The sequence below is a fragment of the Telopea speciosissima genome, chromosome 7 (genome assembly GCF_018873765.1).
Source record: "Telopea speciosissima isolate NSW1024214 ecotype Mountain lineage chromosome 7, Tspe_v1, whole genome shotgun sequence".
In the NCBI taxonomy this organism is placed as follows: Eukaryota; Viridiplantae; Streptophyta; class Magnoliopsida; order Proteales; family Proteaceae; genus Telopea; species Telopea speciosissima.
In genome coordinates this window covers 52,322,893-52,334,332 of record NC_057922.1, presented here as the reverse complement: position 1 = coordinate 52,334,332, position 11,440 = coordinate 52,322,893, and the positions used below count along the sequence as shown (strand labels likewise).

The 11,440-nt window shown below is 38.0% G+C and overlaps 1 protein-coding gene across 1 annotated transcript in view; it reads right to left on the bottom strand.

Annotated features, from left to right (window-relative positions):
• Positions 1-878: 878 nt before the first annotated feature.
• The window catches only part of LOC122667697 (isocitrate dehydrogenase [NAD] regulatory subunit 1, mitochondrial-like), a 93,023-nt gene continuing 82,461 nt past the window's right edge, over positions 879-11,440 (bottom strand). The window contains exon 4 of the mRNA XM_043864080.1: positions 879-1,210. Within this exon, the coding sequence (XP_043720015.1) occupies positions 936-1,210 (275 nt within the window). The 3' untranslated portion in view covers positions 879-935. The remainder of the gene's footprint in view (positions 1,211-11,440) is intronic.

The window sequence follows — 11,440 nt, the reverse complement described above, 5'->3', positions numbered from 1 at the left end:
AAGGTGATTTCATCAATTAACAACGATTCTCACAAAATTGGTACAGTTTATAGAATCTTTTGATTTCAAGGCAGGGGCGAGCTATTACTCAATATGCAGGGGAAGGGCTTGTCATTAGGGCATAATCGAGGGGAGGGGGGAGTAATTTACTCATAAATTAACTAAAATCAAAACGTCATGATGTCAAGCATGCAAGACCTAAAGTGAAAAACATAATGCATGAGAAGAAAAGAAAAAAAAGAAGTGAGACATACAAACACATGAAGGACTCATTAAATGTATACAAATAGGGGGACTCTTAGATTACAGGGGACAGGGATCATGAATAAAAATAAGCATGCAATCACAGAAAATAACAAGTGTGTTAACAGTCAGCCTTGTTCCTCCACATAAGCTTTCTACTGTGGTTATAGATAATATGTTTCTTTTTTAATAATATGTTTTGTTTTTCATCAAAAAAGGAAGAAAAAAAAAATCCTAATATTAATGTTTCCAATAAATATTACGGGAGAGGGTTTTCTGAGCAAGTGACACGGGAATGCACCAATGAGATGTGTCCAAATGGTATCGTACATAGGTGGGTCATAGCAAGATCATTCCCTGTGAGGAAGAAAAGATAGACAAAAAGGTGCTAGCGTAAACCCTCATTTTACCAGACGGCTTCTCATTTTATATGGATTCGGATTATTCAAAACAATATCGTTTGAAAGAATAAATTATAAGTGCAATTTTAGGCTGTGTTTGGTATGCATTCAAAGAATGCATTCTAGGTTGATTTTGCATTCTGAAATGATGAAAAATAGTTATTTTTATTGTCCGAGAATGCAAAATCCACCAAGAATACATTCCAAGAATGCATACCAAACACAGCTTTAGAGTCCATGTATTGGAAGCCAGATTCTAGCACGACAAAATAATCTAATGGATCTGTTCACTCAGTCCAGAGCTTTAATGATGGAATCAACCACTTGTTGGGTTGTGCAACTTCCCCCAAGATCTTTTGTAAGGCACTTCCCCTCTGAGATTACATGCTTCACTGCTTTCTCCAATCGATCTGCAAATTTAGGAAATTGGAGATGCCTAAGCATCATGGCGGATGAGAGAAGCAGCGCCACTGGGTTTGCCTTTTCCTCCTCCACTAATTTCTCATTTCCTACATTGCCAGCTGAAGCACCTTGCTCAAAAATGGCATAATCAGCACCCACGTTTCCTGCAAAGACAAATATGCATGATGGATTTTGTTGGATATGTGCTCATCAAACCCAATTTAAAGTGTTTAAGTTAAATTCATTTGTATTATTATTTAATATATGATATGTTGTCCCAAGGCTATATATATAGAACTGTTCGCAACTAGGGATAAATTAGGTATTTTGTTGATATGGTTGTTATGTTATATATTTTCCAAATACGATTAAAAGAATATAAACATGAATATTCATATTATACATATATGTATCGAACAGGAGCATTTGAGAATCTTGCATGGACTACCATCAGTTTTTAAATTACAAAATTCTCTGTGTTAGTTGCTGGTCACCATACCTGAGAGTTCCTTACAATTGTAGTTGCACTTTGTGTGTTTTGACATACTAAGGTTGATGCATACACTAGCTATATATCAGTGTGTTGGATTCACAATGTTCATCTGTTAATAGTACAGATATTCAACAAGAAATCCACTTCCCAAATAGGGAAAATATCATGAGAGGATTATCTGACTATATGATTGGACAAAATTCCAAGCTCGATGGTAGTTTTGTAAAGAGTTTACAAATGCATTACAAATATCATTATTTATTTAATAATTATATTTGAAAAAAAATTCCAAAAGCTTTTAAGTCTAATCAATGGTTGAGATTCTTTGACAAAGTAGTTTCAATGGCTAAGGTTTTTGATGATGTTGGTTTAATACCCATTATGTAATATTGTTAACGTAATTATTTCTTTCACTTTAAATGGTTTTGGTTATTACCATTTAGGGGTGTGGTTATTAGTAAATAATTTCATAACTGCTTAAACAAATTAATCTGATAAAAAGGAAGAAGAATTTAGATCCCACGGAATCAAAATCACTAATAAGAATATATAAGAATAATTAGGTTATTCTGATAAATGAAGAAGAATTCAGATCTTACATAATCAAAAACTCTGACAAATAACATATAAGAACTTCAAGCACTCTATTGATAATGCAAGCACATGACAACAAACACAATAGAAGTACTCAACTACAACATAAAAAAGGGCTACCCAATGCATGAGGCCCCTACTACTACAGGGTCTGGGAGGGGCAAATTTATGCAAATACAATATGTAAATATAAAGAACAAATTATATATACTCAAGTCAAGTTAGCTATATCTATCTATCAGGCCTTGAGAGATTTGAGGGTCGGCGCGGGCACCATCCAATGTCTCAGTAACCTAGAAGTTATCCAAGGTCCTTGAACAGATAAAAACTGCTTCTTCACCAGAGAGTAGAGAACAAGGGAGGACCCAACATCAAGAATTCCTTTCACAAACTCCGCGTACGTACTTCCATATGTTTAGCAGCAATGTATCATGGTCAAATTTAGCAATAACTGAGAAATATTCTTTCGAAGGAAGGAACTCCTAATATATCGTAAGTAGTTAAAGTAAATGAAAACCCCTTGGTCTTGCTACCCTCAAGTAACCATATGTCCACAGGCTTTGGATCTATGTAGGCATAATCAACTATGGCAAGAGATCCATCCACCTGAATTAAAGATTCTCTTCCTCTAGACTCTCTAGGATGGATGAGGACATTGATCAATAGTCCAAAACTTCTCACTGTTAATTGGATCACCCAATATTATTCTTCCATTTGACATGTGATCCATCTGCAGATTAGGGTTCCCATTCTATAAATCTAGAGGTTGGGTAGAGGGTAGGGCATGCTTGTTGTAGCCTCGCTCCCTCTCTCTCCTCCTCCTGTATTTTGTCTACTTTGTGAGATCAGAGTTTTGAACTCTAGTGTTTGAGGAATAAATTCGTTGCTCGAGTTCTCTATCAATCATTGAATGAGGTAACTCATTTAAGACAAAAGAGACAAATGCCATATTCCTTTAAAGGCATTGTGGCATTGTGTTTATAGTACAAAGAGATAATCCTAAAACCCTAGTTCTAGTTTTTATTTAAATGCCCTAGTGCCTACAAGGAACAACTTATAGGGAAAATTTTGATTTGGTGTTGTTGTCGCCAACAAGTGGTATAAGAGCCACTCTTGTGTCCATTAGGATTTCACTCTACTGAATTTCTTTGCTGATTGATTTGCATTCCTTTTTGTTCTTCAAAAAAAAAAAGGAGATTTTTGGCAGTCTGCTAGCCAGCAAGTAGCTAGTTGGCCATTTAGGTGTAAAGAGTTGTAGGCTGGACATGCATCATGTAACAGAAAAACAAGTTGTTTTACTGCCGGCCCGCAGACTAAACCTGCTGCCACCAGCAAGGTGCCATAGGCAGTTGCACGCAAGACATCCATAGCCACCCGCTGCAGGCAGCCAAGGCCGTCCGCATCTTGGCAACCAAACCGACAACCAACCCTCTCCAGCGTGCAGCCTGGCTAAGGCCCCTTTCCCCACACATGCCCAACAGAACCCCCCTCATCTTCTCCATGCACTGTGCAAAGCCACAAGGCAGCTTGCAAGCTGCCCAGCGCACAGTCAGCCCGAGCAAGTCACCCGTGCAAAAGGCAGCCATACTAGCTCGTCTGTGCCATCGCCCACCCGTGTACGCAGGCAGAGCACCATATGTAGTGCTTTGGGTTTATGAAAGCCCTAATTGGCCTTCACTTATGGACTTGTTTTGTAATTTCTCAAGCCCTTGTAGGCTAGTATGTGTTTAATGGGGTTGGGCGGTTAGGCCCAGCCTACCCAAGTCAGATTTTGGGCCAGCCTTTGGCCCACATGGCCTGATCATGCCAGTGACCAGCCCAAATAGACTGTTAATGGTCCTGTTTTGTTTTCAATTTATTGACCTTGTTAAAAACCCATATGAGAGGCCCTTTCTCCCCTGGGTTGGTGGGCCCATCCAATGGGGTCCACATACATTATTTTTACATTAAAGTGTTTAATGTAAGGGACCATATCTAGGGTTAGACATTGTGGATCAGCAAGTAGGACTTGCTATTTTGGGCCCACAGTGACATCTATTTAATGTTTTTTTTTTTTTTAAAAATAAATTGGGTTTCCTGGTTTGGGATGTATTGAGGTCCACAGAAACTGTTTCTTGGCCCAAGTACAGTTTTACCATTGAAACTCTAGTTTTTGTTTTCTAGGAGTTAGAAAAGAATGCATATGAGGAATTAAGAGTTAGTTCTCATATGTTATGGGCTTGAAGGGATGCACGTCAATTGCTGATTGTTTGGTTAAGGTTATTACGTACTCTCATTGGCGTCAAATTAGTAGGTTTTTTAAGGTTTTTATTTATTGAGGATGTAATTTTAATTGATTTTTAATACGTGATAACCATAAAAGTGAAAAGTGATCAAGAATAATTATTGATACATTGTTGAAACACATTATCTAACATGTTAATTTATTAAACAAGGAGGATGCCAAATGAATGAGAAGAAGCATTATAGTTCCAATTTACAAATATAAGTGATATCAAGTGATAACTATAAGCATAAAGCTAATGGTCACATAGAAACTTTGGGAAGGTTATTGAAGCCGCATGAGAAGAGAGCTCATATCTCTGCGTGGCTTCATGCAAGTAGATCAAGAAACTATCTACTTATTGAGGAGGCTCATGGAAAGGTATAGAGATAGCAAGAATGATCTCATATGGTCTTCATTGACGGAAAAGAAAAACCTATGATCGAGTCCCTAGAGATCTAATCCAACATACTCTAGTGAAGAAAGGACTGTCGAGTAAATATATGTAGGTAATTAAAGATATGTATAATGGCGTGGTGACTAGTGTAAGATCTGTGGGAGATCAGGGCAAGGAATTCCCAATTATGATTGGGTTACATCAGGGATCCGCCTTAAGCCCTTATCTATTTGTGCTTATCATGGACGACCTAACCAAGAGCATTCAGGATGAGGTCCCGTGGTGCATGCTTTTCGCTGATGATATTGTTCTGGTAGATGAGACAAAAGAAGGGTTTAACGCTAAGTTAGAGCTATGGAGTGCAACCTTGGAAACAAGACCTTAAGATTAGTAGAACGAAGATGGAGTATATGATGTGTAATTTTAGTCACAATATGATGGATACTGGTATGGTGCAAATTGAGGAAAGAGAGATACCACAAAGTGACTACTTTAGATATCTGAGGTCTCTCATAAATAACGAAGGTGACATAGAACATGATATTTCACAGAGGATTAAAGTGGGATGGATGAACTGGAGAGGTGCATCCGTAGTGCTATGCGACCGACATATTCCATTAAAGCTTACAGGAAAGTTTTATAGGACTATTGTTCGACTGGCCATGATGTATGGGGCAGAATGTTGGGCTGTTATGAAGTGCCATATTGATAAGCTTTATGTAGTAGAGATGAGGATGTTAAGATGGATGCGTGGAAAAACAAGGACAGAGTACAGCATGAACATATTAGATCGGACTTGGGGGTAGCCCCAATCAATGACAAACTACGAGAGAGTCATTAAAGGTGGTATGATCATATTCAACGGAGGCCTAGGGACGCCCTAGTGTGGAGGAGTGGTATGATTCCGATTGGAAGAGCTAAAAGAGCTAGGGACAAACATAATATTTGGACTAGAAAAAGAACCTTATCTTGGTTTTAATTGCTGAAAATGTTCACTCAATTCTAAATTAGGAACCTCCTCCTTTGCCTCATCATAATAACAAAGAGGAGGAAGAGGCCTATGAGAAATTTTGGGAGAAGGACTTCGAGGCCAGGGTCTATATCCTTAGTTCTTTGATAAATCCATCCAGAATTCATGTAATGAATTGGCCACAACTAAGGATGCGATGAAGTACTTGTATGTGACATTTGGTAAGCAAAATCATCATACTCGCGAAGCTATCTCTTCAACACTTTATACTTCAAAGATATCCGAGGGGACTCTAGTTCTTGATCCATGTCATGAAGATGAACAAATACATTCAAGATCTAGAATCCTTTGTCAGTCTTTGGCAATATGTACAAGATTAAAGTTATCCTTGCTTCTCTGCCTACAGCGTATAGTTCAGTTATAATGAACTTTCACATAGGTGGAAGCAAATATTTTGGAACCCACTAACATGTTTACTGAAGCAAAGACTACCTTTAAAAGGGAAAAAATTGTATTGATCACTGCCAAAACTAAATTTTCTCTTTTGAAGCTAGAAGGCAATAAGAAGAAGACGGTGAGCAAGGGAAAGATCCATAACAAGATTCCTAAGGTTAAAGAGGGTGGAATCCAAAAGAAAGCTGCCGAAAGAAATTGTTTCCTTAATTTGCGGCAAGCCGAGGCACTGGAGTAGGAGCTGTCAAATATACTTGGTTACATTGACAAAGAAGCCAGGAGAAAGTATTTCTGAAACTTTTGTTTTAATTGAATTCGATAAGTTGGTACAACCAACTGATTCATGTGTGTGGACTCTGGTTCCACTATACGTGTTTGCAATATGTTACATGGGTTTAAGGAAACAAAAAGGCTTCAGAATAATGAGCTAAGTCAGAGAGTGTTAACCGGGGATAAATATCCTCTCCAATTCTTTAATCTGCCAATACCCGGCAATACCATCTTTGCTGTGCAACATGTGGCATAAAACGATCCTATGGTGGAGATTAGTTTGCACCATTTCAGGAACCACAACCCGATTTGATAGCTGATTTCTCCCAACCCGACCCGATTAGAATGTAAACCCAACATCTGAGGGAAAGAAAACGCAGGAGATGCTTTCAAATCGTTCGGATTTCCCTTTCTCGTTCATCTTCTTCCCTTCCCACCACTGGAAAGCTGCAGGTTTGACACTAGACCTTATCATGTAAGCCCAAAATCTGAGAAAAGAAAAACGCAGAAAGGAGAGGCTTTCAAATCGTTCCGATTTCCCTTTCTCGTTCCTCTTCCTTCCTTCCCACCATTGGAAAGTTGCAGGTTTGACACTAGACCTACTTTCTGCGTTTTTTATTTGGCATTTGAATACTTATTAGGCCTTCGTAAACCCAAATCAGAGAAAGAAAAAAACGCAGAAAGAAAGATAGGCTTCCAAATCGTAGACCATACTCCTACCCAAAAAAAGAAATTCTTAAGCTAGCGAAAAATAAGCTATCTTAAGCATCCAAGCATACTCCACCACCCAAAGCAGACTTCATCAAGCAGGGATTCACCTGGGAGGAGGTGGAAGAGGTACAGAAAGGTTTAGAAAGAAAAGGCAGATCAAATCTAGATCGAAGGGATTGAAAATTCAAGAAGCAATCACATACTTCTGAATTCAAGGAAATAAAACTTATGAATCTAAGGTGGAAAAAAGGAGGGATTTGGCAGAAAGAAAAGAAAAAAAAAACATGATCCTGAGAAGCACGAGAGTAACCGAGGGGATCTGGAATATCACGGGATGAAGAGTTATCCCCAAACCTCACACAAACCACATGACAGTTCCCCAAACCGGGATCTTGACGGTAAAATCGTTTCTTCCACTCTGAACCCAAAACAAATAGTAGTGAGAGAACCACCAGAGAAGATAGCCGGCCTTCAACCAAGAACAAATCGCAGAGCAGAGAAGGGCACATGAGAGCTTCATGCCTTGGTTGATTCAGTCTCTCATCACTGGAGATACGAAAGAGGTGTTGGGGCGGGTTCTTGTCCCACCCGATCCAAAAATGGGTTTTCATTTCAAATATGCAGCAACGTTCTTATAGCCGTTGGATTATAAAAATCCACGTGTCGTGCAAGGAAGTGGTATTGCCAGGAATTGTCAGATTAAAAAATTTGAGAAGATTTTTATCCGTTAAGGGGAGATGAGCCCAACATGGTCGTTGTTGGCACTTATTTTTTAAAATTTTCAAATGCTGGAACTTTAGTGTTGAATAAATGTTTTTATGTTCCTGGTTTTTAGAGACATTATTTCTATTTCGGAATTTGCTAATTCTTGTTACACTTTTCATTTCAATTCAAATGTTGTCATTAGATTCAATGGAAATTTTGTGGCATCTGGATATTTGGAAAATGGGTTGTATTTCTTAAAATCCTTGTCAATTGAAATAGTAAGTTCTAGTATGGTTACAAATGATTTTAAAAGAAAATGTTCATTTGTGAATTCTACATACCTTTGACATCTCATCTTAGATCATATTGGAGTGGAAAATTTAAATAGGATAGCAAGCGATCGACCTTTAGACAGTCTAAAGTCTAAAGGTACAATCGTATCCCATATGTGAATCTTGCCTATAGGGAAAAATGGCTAAAAAATCCTTTACCAAAAAGGAAGGTAGGGCCAATAGCGGGCTGGAATTATTTTATTCTAATGTATGTGGTCCTATGAATATTCAAGCTCGTTATGGGTATGGATATTTTTCAGTGATGTCTACTCTCATTATGGGTATGTTTACTATATGCATGGAAATCAGAAACATTTGAAAAGTTCAAAGAATTCCGAGCTAAGGCTGAGAACCAATCAAGGAAATATATAAAGACCCTTAGACTAGATCGAGGTGGAGAGTACTTATTCGATGAATTTAAAAAACATTTTAAATAAGATGGCATATTATCTCAATTGAGTGCCCTTGGAACACCACAACAAATGGTATTTCAAATAGAAGGAACAAGCCTTTTGTTCGACATGGTCTATTCCATGCTCATCTATGCAAAGCTACCTTTAGCTTTTTGGGGTTTCACATTAGAGATAACTATCTACATTTTAAATAGCATTCTGACCAAAATTGTACCAAAACTCCTTTTAAGTTATGGAATGGGTGCAAACCTAGTCTATGACAACTTATAGTATGGAGATGCAATGCACATATTAAAAAGGAGTTGACAGAAAAATTTGAATCAAGAACAAATAGATGTCACTTTTTTTTTTGAGATATCCTAAAGGCAATATAGGGTACTAATTTTCAACCTCGTAGATCAGAAAGTGCTTGTGAGCAAGCACGTAACATTCCTTAAGAAGGATCTTATAACCCCCGGATGAGATCTTGTTACCATAAAAAAATTGCTGGTGATAAATCACCTTCATTTTCGATTGAACCAATCAATGAAATTCCTAGATCTATGGATCATCCTAGTGAATCTTGTCGTAGTGGTAGGACTGCAAGACCTCCACTTCAATTCATCCTTTTTACTGAGGGTGATGAGAAAGTAGAAGATTTTTGTATGGTATCCGATTCTTTGGATTTGGATCTCAACACCTACTTTGAGGCCATAAAGGATGTAGATGTAGATCATTGGAAAGAAGATTTGTGTTCTGAAATTGTATTTTAACCTAAGTTTGGACTCTTGTCGATCCACCTAGTAGCATATAGCCCATTGGATGTAAGTAGATCTATAAAAGGAAAAGGGCATAGAAGAAAAAGTAGAAAGAATCAAAGCAAGACTAATTGCAAAAGGCTACACCCAATAGGGAGGATAGATTACAATGAGACCTTTTTACCAGCAGCGATGATTAAATCTATCTGGATTATATTATGCATTACTGTACACTATGATTAAGAAATCTAACAAATAGATGGTCAGACTACCTTCCTCAATGGATATTTTGATGAAGATATCTATATATAATAGTCAGAAGAATTTACTTCTCTGAGAGAAGAAACCAAAATAAGCAAGTTGTTGAGATCTATTATGGTCTGAAGCAAGCTTCTAGAAGTTATAACATCCATTTTGACCAGAAAGTTAAAACGTTTGGCTTTGATCAAATAATAGATGACCTTTGCTTTTATTAAAAATACAATAGTAGTGTGTTAGTTTTCCTAGTCCTTTATGTAGATGACATACTTTTGATTGGGAATGACATGGGCATACTGTCATTTGTTAAGGTGTGGTTGTATACCAATTTCTCAATGAAAGACTTAGGGGAGGCTAGTTACATCCTTGAGATTAAGCTTTTAAGAGATCATAAGAATACGATGTTAGGATTCTCACAATCCAACTACATTGACAAAGTGTTGGCTATATGCAAGAGTCAACAACAATAACAACAACCTTATCCCAACTAAATGGGGTCAACTACATAGATCCTTTCAAGACAAAGTATGGAAAACTGAGGTCCTCCCAAGGGAAAGGGAAGTAAGAGATATGAAGATTAAAAATGAAGAAATGAGAAAAGAAAAGCGAGAAATAGAAAATGAAAAATGAAAAATGAGAGTAAGAGGAAAGAGGCTATCGCAGGAAAACAGGTAAATCTGAGCTAAATGGTGTCGACAATGTGGATCTTTGCCCTCCAATAGGCTCTATCTGAGGTCATACTTGGCACAAGCCCAGGCTATGCATGTTATTCTTTGGAACCTCACCTATGGTCATTTTAGGCCTGCCCCTAGCTCTTTTAGCTCCTTCAATTGGGATCAGATCACTCCTCCTTACTGGGGCATCTCCATGCCTCCGTTGTACATGGCCAAACCACCTCAGGCGATATTCTCGGAGCTTGTCGTAGATCGGGGCAACTCCCACATCAGCTCTAATGCGTTCGTTCCTCACTTTATCCTTCCTAGTTTTTCCGCACATCCATCTTAGCATCCTCATCTCTTCCAGACATAGCTTCGCTATATGACACTTTTTAACTGCCCAACATTTTGCCCCATACATCATAGCTTGTCGAAAAACAGTTCTGTAAAACTTTCCTCTAAATTTTAAAGGAATGTGGGGGTCACACAGTATTCTGGTCGTCCCTCTCCACTTTAATTCTTTGTGAAACATCATCATCTTTGTTACCTTCTTTGTTTATGATAGACTGTAGATATCTAAAATAGTCACTTGGCGGTATCTCTCTCTCATCAATTTTCACCATGTCATTATCCATCATAGTGTGACTAAAGTTACATATCATATGCTCTGTCTTTGATTTACTAATCTTAAAGCCTCTTGTTTCCAAGGTTGATCTCCACATCTCTAACTTAGCGTTAAGCTCTGCTTTTGTCTCATCCACCCAAATGATATAATCAGTGAAGAGCATACACCACGGTACCTCATCTTGGATGTTCTTGGTTAATTCATCCATGACAAGTGCAAACAAATAAGGGCTTAGGGCTGATCCTTGATGTAACTCAACTGTAATTGGGAATTCCTTGCCCTGGCCTCCCACAGATCTCACACTAGTCACCACACTCTCATACATATCTTTAATTATATCTATATAATTACTCTCTTTGCTAGAACATGCGGGATTAAATCTCTAGGGACTCTGTTATAGGCTTTCTCCAGGCTAATAAAGACCATATGGAGATCTTCTTGCTAGCTCTACACCTTTCCATGAGCCTCCTTAATAGGTAGATAACTTCTAGCGTGGATCTACCTGGTATAAAACTAA